The sequence below is a fragment of the Anthonomus grandis genome, chromosome 16, assembly GCF_022605725.1.
Source record: "Anthonomus grandis grandis chromosome 16, icAntGran1.3, whole genome shotgun sequence".
Taxonomy (NCBI): domain Eukaryota; kingdom Metazoa; phylum Arthropoda; class Insecta; order Coleoptera; family Curculionidae; genus Anthonomus; species Anthonomus grandis.
This window is the reverse complement of record NC_065561.1, coordinates 13134431-13154992: the sequence shown is the minus strand read 5'-3', so window position 1 is coordinate 13154992 and position 20562 is coordinate 13134431. Positions and strand designations below refer to the sequence as shown.

General features: G+C 33.2%; 2 protein-coding genes across 6 annotated transcripts in view; one reads left to right on the top strand and one right to left on the bottom strand.

Moving 5' to 3' along the window:
* Positions 1-8168, top strand: part of LOC126745480 (uncharacterized) — a 43305-nt gene extending 35137 nt beyond the window's left edge. For all 5 annotated transcript variants that reach the window (XM_050453332.1, XM_050453335.1, XM_050453333.1 and 2 more), the window contains 3 exons: positions 5860-6086; positions 6260-6373; positions 6435-8168. In XM_050453332.1, coding sequence (XP_050309289.1) covers positions 5860-6086; positions 6260-6373; positions 6435-6683 — 590 coding nt within the window. In that variant the 3' untranslated portion in view covers positions 6684-8168. The remainder of the gene's footprint in view (positions 1-5859; positions 6087-6259; positions 6374-6434) is intronic.
* LOC126745481 (uncharacterized) lies at positions 8153-12637 on the bottom strand. Its single transcript, XM_050453339.1, has 6 exons — positions 12228-12637; positions 11867-11997; positions 9936-10159; positions 9789-9879; positions 8957-9243; positions 8153-8898 (listed from the first exon to the last, which is right to left on the bottom strand). The coding sequence occupies exons 2-6, from the start codon at positions 11995-11997 to the stop codon at positions 8651-8653; spliced, it is 981 nt and encodes a 326-aa protein (XP_050309296.1). The 5' UTR covers positions 12228-12637; the 3' UTR covers positions 8153-8650.
* Between the last annotated feature and the right edge of the window lie 7925 nt (positions 12638-20562).

Sequence of the window (20562 nt, the reverse complement as noted above, 5' to 3'; positions counted from 1 at the left end):
TGTATATGTCTTGTTCAGTAGTTTTTTTTTATAATTTAATTTTTGAGATCTGCAAATTCTTAGTTTTTAGCAAATTCTCTGCCCATCTGATGCATCCAATCTCTAACATACGTTTTAAAATTTTTATTATTTAATTTATCTGTAATATGTTGGGGAGCAAGGTTGAAGATTTGTGAAATGTAATGCTTGTAATGTTTTCAGTGTTCTAAATCCAAAAATTCTTTAACCGTTTGAGGACGGAATTAATTAAATTACGAAGAAAACAGTTACTATAAAAAGATATACCAAAAAATTTTATACCAAAAAATCTTCATTTAAATGGGTATTTGAACATAAAATAGTATAAAAAAAATAAATGTCTATTTTTGAAAAAAAAAATAAACGGCAGTTATCTGGACTAACCACTAGTCACTCACTATGGTTTGTGGAAATCGTAAAAACAGTTTCTTACATCTTTAAGGCATAATTTGACGTTACATGTTGAGCACTTCCATACGGTTCGATGTGGTTCCTTGCGGCTACTACATTGGACACATCTAAGAAAAGTAGTGTGAATGGGCATATGAGCATTTTTATCGTATTTTACTTCTTGAGGTACAAGAGGTTTCAATTTATTTGGAGGTTTCTTTTCACTTTTCCGACCACGTTTCGCTTGTTCTGGATTTGAACCAACTAAGCCACTCACTACAGAAAGCCGAAACTGTTTCGAGGTCATAGTATTTGGCATCTTTTGTTTGAAGATGATGTAGGAATCAATGACTCTAGACTAGCATCCACAAAGTACCAAAAAATTCGGTGCCACCATTTTCGTGACTTCCTATCTATTTCATACAGTGACTTTAACATGTCAAACTTGTCGACGTATAATCTGCCGGTTATAATTGTTAACAAGTGATGGGCATTCTACATCTTCTTTAAAGCCGTTTTTTTTTTGTAGAAGCAGTTTCCAGGTTGGCAGGATCGTGAAAATTTGAAATAAAAAGAACGCTTTTTCTATCCATCCACTTCAAGGCTACAATTCCTCCTGTAGATACCCGATAGTCCGATTCTCCTATTTTCAAACGCTTTTCATCACGCAAGTCGTTTGGCATATTTTTTCTATTTTTTCTGGCGGTTCCACATGCATAAATGCCTTCCAACAGTAAACTGTTTTGCAGTTCAACCGAGTTAAAAAAATTATCAAAGTATAATTTATGCTTCTTACCAACTAATTCTCTAGATAAGTCCTTTATAACCCTGGCACCTAAGGATTTTTCAGTAAGATTTGAAACTTATTACCCGTATAAATTTGAAATTGCGACATAAATCCTGTTTCGTCACTTCTTACCCACACCTTGTATCCTCTCTTGATCGGTTTCATCGGCATGTATTGTCGAATGCTGCTTCTTTCTTTGAATCGTATCATAGATTCGTCTATGGCTTGGTACTCAATTGGCATAAATGAATTTTGATTAGAATTTGATAAGGCATCAAGGAGTGGGCGAATTTTGTAAAGCTTGTCATCTTGCTTTTTCAGTTCAGTTGCGTTGTTATTCAAATATAAGTTGCTCAACAACGAGCCAAAGCGATCCCTGGACATAGCAGTACTTATATAATCATCTGTAAGTTCAATTCTGGACGACCAATAATCACGATAGCTGGGTATAGGTTTTAATCCCATCAGAAGGTTCAGACCAAGGAACACTTAAATTTCGGCTGAAGTTGTTGGCAAAAGTGAACTACAATTGCTACCTTGTTTTTGAACGGCATAAAGGTTAGTTTCGAATACAATTTTTTCAATCAGATCCAACGTAAACAAATGCAAAAAAATATCAGTAGGACTTTCTAGATCTTGTGGTATAACGGGTCCAGTATTTTCAGTAAATGGGTCAACCTGTGTACAAAATGTTGTCTGCTTTGTTCACTGTATTGTAGTATTTCTAAGCTGTAACTGTAATTGCGCCAAAGGAACCTCATCTTCAGATTCCCATTCATAGTTCCGTATAACTACAGCTGCAGGTATATCTTGCTGTTCCTCGACATCTTCTAATATATCAACGTCCATTGCCATAATCTCCAAAATGTCCTCACCGTCACAAATATCATCTTCGGTAACGGAAGACACCTCTGATTCGTTATCAGATGGTATGCCACTGATTAAATTTTCAAAATTGCCAGGAGGCAGATTTTCTAATTCTTCCCACCTCCAAGTAATTTTGGACGGACCTGAAAAAAAAACACTCTGTGAAATAAATCACTAGTAATAAAAAATATCCATAGCAAATGTATATTTCAACTCCTATTAGATTTGGAAATCACCAAGAACCGCCTGAGACTATTATAGTCAAAGTCTTTAGTTCAAACCATTCGTAATCTGTAAACCAATAATCTTAAACTTTTCTGATACCTCTCAGATTTACTGATGCCTGGTGGTTAGACCGGGATACCACACATTTGTTTTACAAAAATAAAAGTAATGGGCATAACAAATTGATGAGAACTATCAAAACAATTAATTTCTAACAAATAATTATGAAGAAAATATGTTTTTACCTGCCAGTTTTTATCAAAACCACTTCAAAACGTGAAGCCAATGCACTTGTTTACACCAAAACAATCCTTTCACACTAACCAAATATCGAAATAAAAACCGAATTTATTGCCATCTAGAGCATGCATGTAATATTTCTATATAATATACTACTTAGGCAAACACACTATGCATTGTGGTTAGATCAAATGACCGCTAGACGTTTACGTACAAATTTAATAAATTGTGGTTAGCTCAGCTAACCACTGGTTCTGAAAGGGTTAAGTCGTTTAAATTAAGATAAGAGACTTAATATTTTATTTGTCACTTCAGATGCGTGTATATCCCATTTTAGGTGTTTGTCTATTGTTACGCCCAAATTTTTCATTGTTTCTACTCTGGTACTAAAATGCCTGTCTAACTTAAAAGGTCCTATTTTTGGTAAATTGCTTGCATAAGATGTAAGCAATGTTAAGTATTTTGTTAGTGGTAAAACTGTTTTGTCATTAGATATGAATATAGTTTTAAAAAAAGTAATTAGGCAGGGAGAGTTTAATTATGAGATGGAAGAAGAAGAAGTTCCACGAAAATTGCATAGGAATGATGCCTTTACTGAATATTGAACGAATACGTTTTGCCTATCCTTGTACAGAGGATTTTTTACTATATTATCAGATCGCGACTGATTTATACTAGATAATAACAACATTGAACTTAATGCAAGTTGTTGGGAATAAAATTACAGATACTGTCCGCCTATCATGGAGAAAATACTTTTCTATGATATAGTCTTATAGTTTGGTTTCATCAAATTCTAACTTCACTCGATCTTTCCACCTGTAGGTTTGCCAATCTCTCATTCGACTTTGTCCAAGAGATTTGTAGTATATAGTGACTACACATTTATGACAGCAGAAAACTATTTGATTATCTGCCACTCAATGACCAGGCAAAATTACAAACAATTTAGAAAAGATGTAGAGAAAATTTTATTTTTGCATGGTTTCCATTTTATTGTTGATCATTTGAGCTTACAAATTTTGGTGTATTTTAAAACTGTTCATATCTTATAACCTTGTATTTTTTAATTCAAAATAATCATCCATTACTCTCAAAGAGACTTAAGTATATGACCAAAGGAGGGAAAAAAAGTAAACTAAAAGTCCAAGTCTCATAAATCAGCGTCTATTAAAGGTTACGCGTTTCGCCGCATTAGGGCATCTTCAGGCCTAAATAAAATTATCAAAATTAAATGATACGGAACAGAACGCTAATTAACAGAAAAGACATACCTATCGAAATACAAAAACCAGACACTGACATAAATAAAAAAATATATAAAATAAAATAGGTTTACACCATCGTGTATCGTTATTGACTAAAATATGGAATTTAAAACGCCAAATATCTCAAGGACAAAAAAATATAAAAAAAGATTTTTTCAAAAAATGTTTTGATTTAATAGGGATCGAACCAGAGACCATTGGATCCGAAGTCCGAAGCATATACCTTGTCGCGTTTCTTCGTGGTTGAATGGGGTTTTGAGAGAGGTAACAGGCTTCCGAAGTTGTTTTTCCAGTAAGAATCCCGTCGAATTTGCTAATTTTTTAAAAGGCACATATATATACCAGACAATGCAATGTTAATTTCCTTAGATGTGAAAAATTAGCTTAGATCGTATTGTTTGGGGAGGCAATGACGATCAGTTATCCACCTTCTTAAATTTTACGAACAGTCTACATAGTAGAATTTCATTTACCTTAAAAAAGGAGCAGAACAAAAGTTTACCTTTCTTAGACCTTTTGTTAATCAGGAATAATAATAAAATCGAATTCGATATATACAGGAAACCATCCACAACTGACAACATCATACAATTCACTTCTAACTCACCACATACCCACAAGTTTGCTTCATTTAACTCGTAACCTTTAATAGGCGCTGATTTATGAGACTTGGACTTTGAGTTTACTTTTTTCCCTCCTTTGGTTGTATTTTTTAGCCTAGGCTATTAAAGTGCTAAATTTATTTATTTATTTAATCACAGTATCAACAGCCAAAAGCTACTTACAGATACCAACCTAAATACTAAGTAATATAAAGTATACTAAGGAAATAGGAAAAAAACAACTAAACACTAAAGTAAAATGTACCAACTAAGGCATATCTGACATCTACATAACACACATTTTAAAATAATAAGGTAACAATGATTAAAATTGTATGATTAAGAGTACTTAAAGTTAAAACAAAAACAAAAAAAAACGTACGGCCACTCGAAATTCTCTTACAACAGGATAAAAAAAAACGTAAGAGAAACATGATGTTATGTTGATTTAAGTTTATTCGTGATGAGTGTCCTAAATTGATCGAGGCTATTCCAGTCAATATCTATATCTGAAGCATTTAAATGAAAATAATAGCAGAGTTTATATCTGGGTGAGTTTTTGTAAAGGTTTGTATGTGGATACTCTAAGTAAAACATTCTGGAATTACCAGAATTTAATCCGGTAATAGCAAAGGGGAGATGACGAAGAATGTCAGGACAATCAATATTGTTTTTCAATGTTTTATAAGTAGTTAACAAGAATATCTTCATTTTCCTCTTACTCAAAGAGAGCCTGTCAAACACCGATAATATGTGTTCATTGTCGCAACCTCTAGGGGGATAAAAAACCAAATTTCCTGTAATACATACACTTCAGAAACCTTATTTCCACACCTTTAATGAGAGCCATCCAAACGTTTTATAGGGGAGAAAAAAATAAAAAACTCCAAGTCTCAGTCTCAAAATATCTTTTTATATGTCTGAAAAGTAGCAGTGAAAAGCTTCAGTACTTAGCAGTTCATCTAGCTATAAGGTCTGATGATGCTTTATTAGCGAAACATGTAACCTTCGTGACATATAAAAAGATGTTTTGAGACTGAGACTTGAAGTCTTTTATTTTTTATCTAGTTACGTAGGTCTCTTTGAGATAATGGACGAGTTCTTTCAAGTTATATAGGAGAGACCATATGGAGTTATACTGTAAGATTGGCAACACCAAGCTATCAAAAAGATGGAGGCTGACATCAATGCCAAGCTCCTTGGTAGTTCTAGCAATAAAGCCGGAAATATTTTGGGCACTGTCAACCTTGGACAAAATGTGGGAAGAAAAAGATAAATTCCTATCAAAAATAACTCCTAACTCATTTTGTTCGGTTACTCTTTCTAGTTCCACATTTAATACATAACGTTATTCAATTACAACTTTAAATTCAACTTTCTTTTTACAATAATGATTAGTTGAATGATTTTCTGATTTTTACTTGACAAGTACCAATTAAACCTTTTTTAATTTTTTTTGTAGCACCAGCAACGATAGTATCAAAATCAATACGTAATTGTTACGTACTTCGAGAGAATACAATTAATATTAGCGACAGCATTTGCGGTTTGAGGGCCATTTCTTTTAGCGATTGGCTGAACGCGGTTTTGTTTGGCGGCACTTCTGGAGAAGTATCTGCCCAGTTTACTCAGAGGTTAATTCACGGGGCCGATCGTCTACCCAAAAGGAAGAACGTATGTTTGAAATATGTAAGTTGTTCTACTCGTTTGTAGTAAAATTCAACATGACGTTTTGTCCAGCGGTTTGTTTTTTATTATTACCAAGGAATGGGCACATTTGACAGGATAACCATTTTCTGCAAAGTCTAACCTAAAATAAAATCCGAAACATCTGATTTTGTATTAAGAAACATATGTTACAGGTATTTTCCAACACCAAACTGACTACCAAAACCTATCCGGTAGATTTGAGCAAAGAAGTAACATACGAGAATATCATAGATCAGTATGCCATCGAGTTTAGAGATTTCAATTCGGTAAATATAATTGTTTTTTTTTTAATTTAACAAAAAGCGTAATCACAATGGAATATTGCAGAAACATCTGGCATTTTTGCCAAGTCACAAGGATAAAACACTGGACCGGGCGGAAATTGACAGTTACAACATCCACAAGTATCCATTAAACGCGGTGAACAAATTGGCGACGAACCCGAACTGTCAGGCGTATCCTTATTACGCTGTCGGATATCAGGCTGGGTTTTTAAGAATTCGATCGATAGAATGTTTAAAGACGGCTTTTAAGCCTTTGAGGGTACCAGGACACGATTTTGCAATGAACTTTTAACTCGTTAAGCATTTTTCGTCATGTCCATAATTATGCAGAGTGTCCGCTAAATGAGGGTACAATGCTTAAACACAAAATCCCTGGCCAAAAATAGGACGATTAGGCCAACCTTACCTATATCAAGGCGGCTTCGTTTGGCCGCTAGAGGGGGCCAAAGTCAGAGAGTAAAATTAAAAGGTTTTTTTTATTAGCGCCTACGTCGATTTTTACCAAATTTGGGGTGGTTAGTAACAACATAAATTGACGTATTTTGACATAGTGCCATGTTGTTCATAAATAAATGCAAAGGTATAAATGACTTAAATTGCTTTTAAGATATTAGGTGGCTAATTAATTTTAAAGCGTTTTCGTTTCTTGCAAAATTTTCGTCCGATGTTCAGTTGTGGCGGTTAATATCCTCTTCAGACCCAGACGACAAAAGTGCAATTTTTATTTGGTTCACTTGGACTTAACTAGGGCACCATCTTAAGCTAATAATTATCCCAATCGTACTTGACCCACCATAGTGGGCGCTAAAATATTTTGCACACAAATGTGTATCTTGGGTCCATATATTCTTTAAACTCGCGAATAATCTGCACGTCTCTATATCCATGGCTTTTGGTAGATGCCGAGCTTTTGATTTTGCGACTTCAGGAGGAGGTAAAGGCACCCTTCCAGGCCGACCCGGTAATTTTTTCGCGTTATAGGTTCAAAAGACTCATCTTCAGATTCTGCAGTTGATATTCCTTTAATTAGTGCTTCCGCGATGCGCATTTTAAATCCAATTAAATCTAGAATGTCAATCTTTTTGACTTTTAATATTTCACAGTCACTCCTACACTGATTCCATGAGTTGACTACTGCACAATCCATGAAGTGTTCAAACACTCATATTGGCCATTTTTTCCCAACATCTATAAGCTGCAATTAATCGATTCAGTTAATCAACCTTTCCCATAAATTCATAGAGTCCATAAAATGAGAGAATATGCCGGTGACGTCAGACTTCGCGCATCTAAGCTGGCTATCGTTAAGCGTAGAAGCGTGGAATTCTAGCAGATAGTTTATGACTAAACAATCAGTGCCGGGGGTGTATTGTGTTAAAATATTATTAAATAAATGGGGTTTAAAATACTGTTAAATAAATTTAAACTTTTCTTTGCTTTATTTATGCGTATGTGGATATAAGTGTTAGCTTTACATACATATATTACTTTAGATACTCAAAATAACGTTTACGATACGTGTTAAAGAAATACATATGTTTTTTTTTATACTCATTATGATACGAACATTATTTGATATTCATTAATGTAATCATCATTTAAGATTATGTCCTTTGAAATACTTTTGTTTAAAAATCAGTTGAAATCTTAAAATATAAAAAAAAAATATTTAAAACAAAAATTAATTTTTAAAATATGTTTTAAAACATCTATTTCTTTTCTTTCTTCAGCTATTAAATATATTAAAAATAAAACTCCACATAAGGGTATATAAATTTTACTGCTCATAAAAACACTACATAATATTATTACGGTATATAATACATATTCATATTATTAAATTAGTCACTATCTGACAAAATGTCCACATTGCTGATAATTGATTCGTCGGAACTCGTTTCCAAATCTTCATCTGATGAGCCAGTGTTTACCGTAAATTTTAGGGAATCTAAAGTTTCATCAAAAAGATTATGATCTTTTATATATTTGTCTTCAATTTTGTCGACATGGTCACAAATGCTTCTCCAATCATCGACAGATACTTCTGCAAATTTTTGCCTCGTCAAAGCTTCTACATCTGCTAACTTAAAAGTTGTGTTCCTGCTTGCTACCCAGTTTTTAACAGTGGCCCAGATTTTTTCAATGGGGTTCAATTCTGGGTGGTATGGAGGCAAACGCAAAGTTGAGTGTCCGTGACTTTCCATTAGTTCGACAAGTTTGCACTTTATCGGATAAAATCTTTTATTTTGAAGAACTATTTCATAAAGTTCCGTTTTTGTCATTTTCTCGTTGTTTGTCATGTTCTAAATTATGCTCCTTAAGCCAATCAATTATGAGTTGTTTCTTACTTCCTGAGGTAACATTATTTTTTACTTGTACATTATGGTATGATGCATTGTCCAAAACTAAGACCGAATTTGGTGGCAAATTCGGAAGTAATTGGGTTTCCACCCATTTCATGAAATTTTCATGATTCATGTCGTCATGGTAATCGCCACTTTTAGAACCTGAAATGTTATAAGTAAGAAATTAATAAGCACAGAATATATATTTTTTATATCTTACCTGAGCGGAATATAAGTAGACCGTCTTTAACAAAACCATTTTTTCCTCCAGCATGAACGATGATTAATCGCTGTCCTTTTGAAATGGGTTTTCGTATACCTCTTAGGCTTTCGTCAAACCAACCTTTGTCAGAAGTATGACTACTGTGTATATAGGTTTCGTCAGTATACACTATATTTCTACCTTGATTTTTAAATTCGGTAATTTGTTTTAAGTATTTTATTCTCTTCAAACGTATGTCATATGATTCCATCAAGGCCTTTCTATTATCATCTGTCTTCTTCCATCTAAAAAACAATGTTTAGAAGTTAGAAATTTATATACATATTAACATCTAACAGGTACATATAATTTTAAAAAACTCATAACCCTAAAAATAAAATTCAAGATAAATAAAGAGACACAGGTAAAATTTTAAAAATGATATTCTAGTTAGGTAGAACATTAAGGAGAAGAATATAATAATATGTCCAATTAAGAGGAAAGAGTGGATTAACCAGGGTCATACCTTATTTGTCATACCTTTATCTTACAGGTAACATGCTTATGCATCCTACAGGTGTGTATTTATAAATAAATAAAATTAAAAAAGGGTTTGTAACAGGTAGTCAGGAAATTGTAATAGCTATATTATGGGTAGCGCAATTTAGAATTTGAACTTAATTTAAATATTTTTTTAATTTTCTATGTTTAAAGTTTATATGAATGAAAATATCATATGCATATCTTTTCAGTGTTCTTTTTAGTATTTTTTCAATGAACGCTAAGACTAGATAAAAATTGTAATATTACAAACGAATGCAAAATATAAATATGGTTGAACCATACATACCTAAATCCAATGCTCTTTAGTAGTTTTGCTAAGGATGGTATACTCATAGGCTCATGAATAACAGATCGGTCAATGATCTTTTGTAGGATTACTGCTAATAAAAAATAGGATTAAAATTAAAAAAGCACAATAAAGGTAAATACGTACACTTGAGAGTAGGCCTTCTTTTTTCCACTATATAAAAATCATTAACTATGCTCCTAATTTCTTTAAGTTGCGTCGAAGTAATGTCAAGTATACGTGATTTCCTGGGCCTCTTTTTTCTTGGACTGCTGAATGAACAAGGGGGGTTATTTTTTATATTGGCCGACTCCTTCAATATTTTTTGGTAGGTAACTTTCGATATTTTTGTAGCAGCCAACGTACGTTCTCTGGAAATAATATAGGATGTATAAATTATATGAATATTAATATTGTGATTTTTAAACGTAATCGGAAAATCTCTAAGACGTAACATAAAATTTATTTATATACATATGTATGTATACAGTGCTTTTCTTTGAAGTCCTCCCCCCCATTTATTTTTTGAACGGGTCAAAAAAAATTTTTGAAACTTGGCATAAGTAAATTGGTCTATAGATACTATTTTTCACTGTAAACTAGGTAGTTATAAATTCCAAGATGGCGGCTGGGCGACATCTTGAGAAAAAATTTTAAATAGAAAGGGGGGTCGTGTGGTACCTCATTTTAAAGGTCTCAATGAGTACTTTATAACCCTGAAATATTAGACTCATATCTTAACCCGTTTCAAAATGGCGGCCTAATAAAAAAGTATTTTTTTTTATTTTAACGTTTTACATTTTTATGATTTTTGAATAGGTAAAAATCAGTGTACGAAAATAAATGCGTCACTATTTTATTTTGACATAAAAACGACAGTTCTAGATGTCAAAATAACACATAAGCGCCATCTTGAATAAATGCATTAAATAGAAATCTTGTGTTACCTCATTTAAAAGGTTTTATTGAGTACTTTTAATATTTATTACATGGACTCGGTGGACTCCATTTTGACCTGTCTAAAAGTAACAGCCAAAAAAATACACTGTTGCGATTTTATTAACGTTTTTAATAGAATACAATGAAATACTAATTTACAATTAGCAAATAAACAATTTATCAAAAGAAAAACAATATTTAATTTAAAAGATGCTGGAAATGATTTCCTTGTACCTCTTGACACATAAATAACCTATCTGAAAATTCACGTCGAACATTTTCAAATACATCTTCCTCAATATTTTGACAAATGTTAGTGATTCGATATAGTGAAATGATAAAATCGCAACAGTGTATTTTTTTGGCTGTTACTTTTAGACAGGTCAAAATGGAGTCCATCGAGTCCATGTAATAAATATTAAAAGTTCTCAATAAAATCTTTAAATGAGGTAACACAAGATTTCTATTTAATGCATTTATTCAAGATGGCGCTTATGTGTTATTTTGACATCCAGAACTGTCGTTTTTATGTCAAAATAAAATAGTGATGCATTTATTTTCGAACACTGATTTTTACCTATTCAAAAATCATAAAAATGTAAAACGTTAAAATAAAAAAAAATACTTTTTTATTAGGCCGCCATTTTGAAACGGGTTAAGATATGGGTCTAATATTTCAGGGTTATAAAGTACTCATTGAGACCTTTAAAATGAGGTACCACACGACCCCCCTTTCTATTTAAAATTTTTTCTCAAGATGTCGCCCAGCCGCCATCTTGGAATTTATCACTACCTAGTTTACAGTGAAAAATAGTATCTATAGACCAATTTACTTATGCCAAGTTTCAAAAATTTTTTTTGACCCGTTCAAAAAATAAATGGGGGGGGACTTCAAAGAAAAGCACTGTATATTAATTTTACCAAAGAAATAAAAACTATATCATAAAAAACAGTAATGTAGCTGTTTTGTATACCTAATTTTGTTTTATATTTCATATTTTAAACAGCCACAAAAATATCTATATTGTTATATTAATAATTTATTATGTTAATTATAAGTAAATAATATTTTATTTAAATGTTACATTATTTTAATAATAATTAATTATCTGTGATTTTTTAACCGTTGGATAACTTACCTAAAGCGTTTTAAAGGAATAGTTAATCCTTCTTCTGCCTCTTTATGCATAAACTCTGCTACATTGGCAATAATTTCTCTTCCCTGGCTATGTATTATTTGCCCTTTCGTACCTAATTTCTTTGGCGACATCTACAAAACAGTTAAATATTTTACATAGATCTATAAACTAACTAAATGATTTGAATAACCATTCGTTCTTATTTTTACATGTTTTGAAAAAAAAAACAGACAATATGAATAAAATCAAAAAACTTCAAAAATAAAGTTAATGTAAATTCTTTGTTTCTTTGGAGTTGCACTTTTGGTTTATTAATTTGCACTGTAAGATACCTTTTAAAAAAACTACTACATTTTCTTACCTTTAATACGTTAGTAGTAACAAACACACACAAAATAATAGTCTTTAAATTAAAACACACCAAAATTGGAAGAAAAAAGTAGGTAAACACAAATTAAACTGAATTTACACGCACACTCTACACTCTCAACGCGTTCCCAAGTGCGACGACACTGACTTATTGCGAAACACCATCGAACTTCCAAGGGTACTGTGATGAATAAAGCGGAGAGGTATAACTATTATAACGACTTTATCTTTTTCCTTGTGAAAGAGAGAGATGCATGTATTCACGGTCAAGTAAACCTAATCAGGGAAATATGGGGCCTCCCCTTTATTGATTTTTTGGTTTAAAGTGGGTTTGTGCGCATTTTACGTCACCGGCATATTCTCTCATTTTATGGACTTTACATCTGATTGGGGAACATTCAAATACTGTTGATCAGGCCTCGAATATCTTCGACATTGATGTATTGGATTAATGCTGCGTGCTGAAGAGGCCATTCTTATTGCCTAATTGTCCATCCACCTAACTAGAGCTACATTTTTATCATCTCTTACTTTTGATGTTGTGGTCCCTCTGCCTAATTTTTTTAGTTCATAATCAGTGGAAAAACCAACTTTTGGAAATCTGTTGGACATTGTAGTTCCTGTACCAAAAATTCCCTTTTCCCTTAGTTTATCTAATAAAGTAACGCTTGTTAAAGTAGCAGTCAAACAAGTTTCACTTAAACGCAATACGGCTCTACCCCCTGCACCTAAATTTTCCTTCTCGACGTCTTTTGGAAAATTAGTTGTTTTTTTCTGGTAAATTTCAAAATCTAAAATAGTTCCGTTTTCTGAAGCTAAAACATAGTTTTTTAGACCAGTATGGTGGGGTTTTCGAGGAACGAACTGTCGAATACCTACTTTACCCGAAAATGGTATGTATATTCATGTATATCATATTATTTGTTCATCAATGCTCACATGCTCCTCTCTCGGTAACCGCAAAACCGCATTATGAAAAGAAGTTATTATTGGACGCACTTTCCATAGTTTATCACGTTTTCGTTTTTCATCTGACGTCCAAGTTATTAACAGCATGAAGATAATTTCTTATTTTAAAAAATCTATTCCTGCCCATTGTATCAACGATTAGTGGAATTTTAAATAATTTTGACCAGTACATGCATATTCGAGGGTAACCCAAAACTCCCATTAATAATGTTATTCCGACGTAGGCACGTATTTCGGTCTCGTTTGCGTTAGGCAAAGTATTACAAGTTTGCTGAAAATTAATATTTGTATTTTCCGTTAGATTTTTTAAAAAGCTTCATCGAAGTGCTGATGGAAACACTCGATTGGATAATAGTTTTTCCTTTCCTGAACATCAGGCAAAGGAGGAATGAATTGCGCAAAGAGGTCTGTAAATCGCAGCCCTCTTTTACGTCATGCCATTTTTGCGCCGGTACTTTTTAAGTTGTTTGCCTCTTACGCGATTGATTTAAGTTACCAACAGATCTCTTTTTTGGGGATTGAGTTATTAGCGAGGGAGCTGCTGATATCACTTTCATTGTCTTCCTGAATAGGACGAATTAAGTTTAGAAAAACTCTAAACTAAGGGAAACTGAATCTTCTTCTTCTGAACTTGTTGCATTGTCATGGGCATCCAAATTAATTGTTGGGATCACTGGTGATTCCCTGATAAATGATTTCCCATTTCTTGAAAAGTCACTGCTGGAGTCACTATCGTAATGGGCATTAGTAGCTTACAAAGTCGGTTTCTTCGAGAGTGGCAAAAAAATCACTATTATCCAAAATCGCCGCAAATTGTTCGTCGCTGTAGTAAACGTTCGGAGCTAAAAAAAACTTCTTTTAGACCGAACGGCCACATTTGTGATAGGGACTTTTAGTACATTAGACCCAACGTACACAAATGTGTACAAACAATGTCATGGCGTGATTTACAAACAAAAATTAATTTATAATTTTTAAGGAATTTGTCCTATATTTTAGTCTTCCTAGATACTAAATACTAGATTTACACCCTACATGATTTGTTTTTAAGCAAAATTTGGTACTTACGACGAGCCGGTTTGACCTTTTCAGAATCAGCTGTGCTGGTAGACGCCATGACACTTTTACTTTCGCACAAGTTGCCTGCCAGTTGTTCTCTGGCACTTGCGGGACGGGACGTAAACAGACGGTTATTAATAGGGACTTATCGATTGAAATTTAATTTGCGTACTGGGTAAAGTCAAAAAACGGAGTTAAATATTTTGTACACAAATGTGTACCGGGTGATCTGAAGAGGATATGGCTCAACGTATTGGTTGGTCAAGTAACTCCTTCCTGGATTTAGCTATATTACCCAAAGTTATCATAAGCTAAAGGTTGTGGATTTAATATAAAAAGTATATCAACCAAATATTTTAAGGTTGAATAGCTAATAAAGCAGTATTATAGCAGTTGTAACTATACTTACCTGTATAGTTTTAGTTTCCCCGCCCAATAAAAAATCGAAAGACACAACCTCAAATTTTGTTGGAAAATTGTAGCAACGTAGTACAAGAGTCACCGGTAATGAGAAACTACCGATCCTTACCGTACCTGTAGAAATCGGTGGTATACAAAAATACCGTCGGTATATCTGATACCATCGACCTAATGTGAAGATTGCACAAGTCCCAGAACCTAAATTTTACAGGAGAGCAAAAAAACTATTTTACTTCTTTAAAAATAATGTAATTTTGGTGAAAATGGAATTTGGATGAAAAATACTTTAGGGAACTTCTATCGAGTAATGATTCTTTGCATAATAGTTAGGGGAGACCCTGGTTGGTTGTTACAATTTGAAGAAAAATACTTGTAATTTTATTTTATCGAAACTTTATGAACATCTTATAATAGTTTTATTTAGCTTATACTTTTCTGTAACTAACAAATAATGTAAAATAAATATATATCAAACACAAAATAAACTGTCAATGGTTATAACAAGTAATGACAAATGTAACAACCAATATGGTTGTTATATCCTTCGGGTTGGTTGTTACACCATTAAGCATCGTCATCTGAGTCACAGTTGATACATACAAAGAACAAATCGGCATCTACACAGAGACTATGAGATGACCATTGGTGACATTTGGTACATCTGATCCATTCTTCAGCCGGCTTTGATTTTGAATAAAGTCCAAAGCAAACCAAGCAAAAGGAGGGGTCATCTTCATTACCACTCGATTCGCCTTAAGCAGGTTTTTTACACTTATTTATTTGTTTTCCTTTTGTGTTTCCTGTAAGATTCTTCTTAACTCTGATAATTTTTAACTCTTGTTTTTTTTTTGGGGCATTTCGTTTTTCTTGTTCCAATTCAAGTTCTGTTTTGTTCGGAGTATCGATTAGGATAGCGGCTTTGCGCCGTTTACGAGCTCTAAAATTAGTTTTACGAATTCCAGCTTTTGGAAATGGACGTATATCTGAAGGGCTAAAATAGAGCGTATTACTTTTGGTATCCTGTGGACAATCAGGCCTCGGCGATATATCACGTGAATAACCAGGCTTCGGCGATATATCATGTGAAGAACCAGGCTTCGGCGACTCAACTCTAGTTGGTATTTGGAGGATGTTAGGTTTGGAATTAGGGGCAAAAGACGGCGGGATATTTGAAGTAGTAGGGGATTTTGAAACGGCAACAACTTCAAATTCCTTAGGGTCAGGCGTTTTTAAGCCATCTCTGGAGATTTCAAGATTATTTATTTAGCTTTTCTATAACAGTTTCTTCATTTCCGGGAGGATTATTATCATTTTCTTGGATAATGACAGGATCAGGGCGATCAGCTACAGAACTAGAGAGGAATTTATCATCATTAAAGATGTGCCTATTCAATGGATATATTCCTGCAACTCGAAAACCTGACTGAATATTCTTTGGTGTCGCTGCTAATGGTAGAGCATCACGCACAATACCAGGTATGTCGTAGATTGACATGGTTTTGCCGGGATTGTTTCTTAACCAGGAGTCGCACAAACTATTAACATATTTCTTCAGTGGGTCATAGACGAACCTGTCTAAGGGCTGAAGTTTATGGGAACAGTGTGGAGGTAGGGATAAAATTATAAGACCATTTTGCCTACAAATATCTATTCCTCTAATTGAAAGATGTGAGTCGTGATTGTCTAGGATTAACAAAACTGGCCGTTCTTTTGAACACCTTGTATGCTTTATGAAATTTGACGAAGTCCTCTTGGATCATCCAGCCTGATTTGTTTGCAGTTCCAATACATCCGCTTGGGCCATTTGCAACAAAATAACTTATATAATTTTTTCTAGGGAAAACAAATATTGGAGGAACTGTATTTCCACTAGCAGTTACAGCCAGGGCTATTGTAACTAAAGCACCTCTTTCGGCAGAACTCACACTCCCCACTTGTTTTACACCCTTATTCGCTATTATTCTGTCTGGTTTTTGGACCGTAGTAATCCCCGTCTCATCTACGTTGTAAATATCTTGGCATTCAAATTTGTACCTATCCATGACTTCCTCCAATAGATCAAAAAATCTGTATACATTTTCCCGATTGAAGCTCGTTGCTCTGCTCAGACTGGTTGCTTCGGGAGTCCGCAAAGATAGCTTTGGATGACGCTTAAGAAATCCAGATAACCAGTCTCCTGAGGCCATTGAGTTTTCATGCCAAGCTTGACGAACTTCAACGTTGTTCTTAATAGCAAATTCAAATCCCAATCTTCGAACTTCTTTGGTTGACAGAACAAAATACATTTTAGAACACTCTATTAAGTACTTCTCTAGCTCAGTTTCCATCGCATCAGATAAAATTTGACGGTTCCTTGTATAGCCAACCGTAGGATCCGGATCATTTAGCTCTATAAATTAAAAAAAAATCTCATCCTGACGGTGTTTAAACAAACTGTAAAAGTAAACTTACCTTTATTTTTAATTTTTTTGTAATATCTCTGCATGGTCATGAAATTTACACCATATTGTTCAGCAACCGTCCTAAGAGATCTTTTATTTTCCAATACTACTTAGCACTACGAAAGGTGAGTAGTATACGTTCCCTTTCGGTTTTTCTTTTGAAGTTTCTCATATTATCGCCTATCAAACAAGATAAAAACGTCAAAGAATTGTAGTTGAAACAAATTCGGGGTTGGTTGTTACAATGTAACAAATTACCCCGTTGACGATGTGTAACAACCAACCCCGTTCGTATATTTTAGCAACGAAGCATCTCAAACCTAACCTTATTATTAATCAGAAGAAATGACCGGACATTAATATTACTTACATTTAATTGTATTTCCTTACGATATAGCAAATATATTCCACTTACACAGGAAAAATGATAAAATAAATTCGCGGTAAACTAATAATTGCTTTTAAGGTTAGAAAACACATGCACTGCATTTATCGAATAAATATGAGCAATGGAACAGCAGAACTACACTGGTCGGTTTACCGGCGCACAACGAATTGACAATTGATGTGATGGCGCTGCATCGATGTTGGCGCGCGATTTAAACTAAGTGTAACAACCAGCCCCTGTAACAACCAACCCCGGTCTCCCCTACTTGTTAAAAAATAAAGGAGTCATGCAAAATTCATTCTTATATCCAAATGCTAAAAGGAACTTATGCTAATTTCACCGAATAAAACAGAGTTGTTAACTTTTAAGGGTTAAGTTAGATAAGGGGTCAATTAAAATCCAAGCTCTTCAAAACTTTTTCTTTTAATGCTAACGTTTCGGCCTATATTAGACCTTCTTCAGGGCGAACAGAAAAATCAAAGCTTCTCTTGTAGACTGTAAAAAGTAGAACATAGCTGTATTTTTTTGATGATTCCATTTGGTTTATTAGTTTTTGAGGATATCAACCTACCGGTATGTAAGCGAAATGTAATTAAAATTAAGTGTATGTAAAAACAATGTTCATTGATTTTTTGTTTTTCCTTAAGAAGGCCTTATATTGGTTTATACAGTTAATAGACCTCCGACTTGGTTTTGAATGTTGGCTATACATATAATTTTGTTGACGATTTCCGACAATAGTGTGAATTAAGTTTAGACAGGTTTTCAAAGAATTTTTAAAAAATGTTCTTTCCTTCATCAAAACGTGAAGGCTTATTTTGTATATTTTTATCACTATTTTGTTTATTTTCACTTTTGGCTGACCTAGACATTTTATCTTTTATATACTCTAAAATGGTTTTCATAGAAATTCCTGACGTATTAGAAAACGGACGTACAAAACAATATCTTTGTTTTTATTTGTATACGAAGTTGCCCTCTGGGTTACTTCTGGATCTTTTTTATGCCTTGATCTTTTCGTTTTATTCCTTAAGGCTTTTGCAGAAATCAAATTCTTTTTCTCAGTCCACGAGAGGGACCAAAATTTCGCAAAAATAAACGTCAACTTGTAACACTGAATTACTATTTCCTTACTTGATTTCAATGGTTAGTTTGAACACAGACATCTTCTTCAGACTCAACTCCTTCCTCTCTATTCCTTTTATTAGTATAATATTTATATTCTGTAGGATTAGAAAATCTTCTCTTCTTCCTTTTTGTGAAACTTCTTCACTAAAATCATGATTTTCTTCATCGCAATGTCGTTCCCTATCATTGCCGAATTGATATGTAGGGTCCTTGTTTTCATTATTTACTTCTTCTGGATGATTTGTTGCTTCTTCAGTATTATCTTCATTGCTAATTTTTGTAGGTTTTTTTCGAAATCCAACGGAATTTCTGTTGTCGCCTCTATATCGTTTGCTGTATTTGCATTGAGCATCTCATCGGGAAAAATAAAACTATGAAATGTTATATCCATTTGGTCTATGCCGAATATTATTGCATTGCTGAGAAAGCTGGATGAGAAATAATTGTTTTAACTACTGTACTAAAAGCTAAAAATAATTTGGTATGTACTTACCTTAATGATATTGAATCTCAGTCTGATAAAATAACGGCCAATTTAAAGTCTGACAAACTTATGTACAACTTCTATGTTTATATTGATAATAAAGCATTTTTTGAGTTTGAGTTTTTAAGAAGCCCAACACTGAAGAGAGATAGAACAGAATGTACGCTTCCGATTACTTCTGCAACTTTCTTATTGATGCAGAACTGTATGAGTGTCCTGTTTCTAGCGCAAATCTTCTACGTTTTACATAATTACTTGATTTGAATGAATAGATGAAGCTAGAACTAATTTTGTGAAAAATTGGAGTTATGCAATTTTCACATTAGGCCGACGATATATGCTGGTTGTGGTCTTCAACGTTGCCGGACTATCCCTAAATATGTCCGTTTTTAGAATTAAGATGCTGGGCCCAAAAGTTCTCAACTTTTCTGTGTTATAGTTACATTGTGCTTAGTTTTCATGTATTTCAGGAGTTGTTTAAAATGAGCTTTTAGCTCATTGAATACAAAGTTGAGTAATTGAATGAATTAAAAGTAAATTCGCTTTTTACAGAAAAAAAACAGCTTTCTGACTTGTCCCGTGTGAACAAATCCTACATTTACCTACGTTATCCTACATTATACATTCTATCGCCCTGTAAGTTTGACAATAGGCATTTTTAAAAAATAATAACATCTAATTACTAAAGTACTTATGTTTGTAAATATTTTGGTTTATTTAACTTTTTTTAAAATACTATTTATTATAAATCTTTTGGCTTTGTACATATTTGGTATGGAATTTGTAGATATATTTTAAGGCTTTTTTGTCTATATTGTGTTTATATTTTATTAAATTAAATCGTTTCCGAAAATAAATGTGCTTTCAATTATTATTAATCTATGTTTATATTTTTTTAAGTCAATTACCTATGGTAATAACTTCATATAAGGGCAGTGCACGTGCGGAACCTTTTAGTTATCGTCCGATTTTACTCTTGTCAACCTATTCAAAAACTAGTAATTTAACGTCTCGTTAAGGTAAGTATGTATTTGGAATTACCTATCATTACACCAATAGCACATTTAATCTAGACTTCTAGGTCAAACTAGTTATTTAGTAACTGTAAACCTACTTTTAAAAAACCGAAGAGTATCTCCACTAGGAAGGTGCGTTATCCCTTTAGAGAGTTAAACTACTCTCAAACATTTTTTTTCCTTTTCTGTGAATTACTCGAAAACAACGCCTCAAATCAAGAACACGAATTAGTAAAAAATAGAGGCTGATAAACTAATCTTTAAAAGAACATTTTTTTCTACTTTTATCGTAAAAATTAGGTATGCTAACGCCTAATAAATGGAAGGGATGAAACAGTGCTATGCAGATAAATACTACACGTTGGATATTCTAAATTATTTATATCATAGAAGGTTCAATATGTGTTGTAACGTTTATTCGA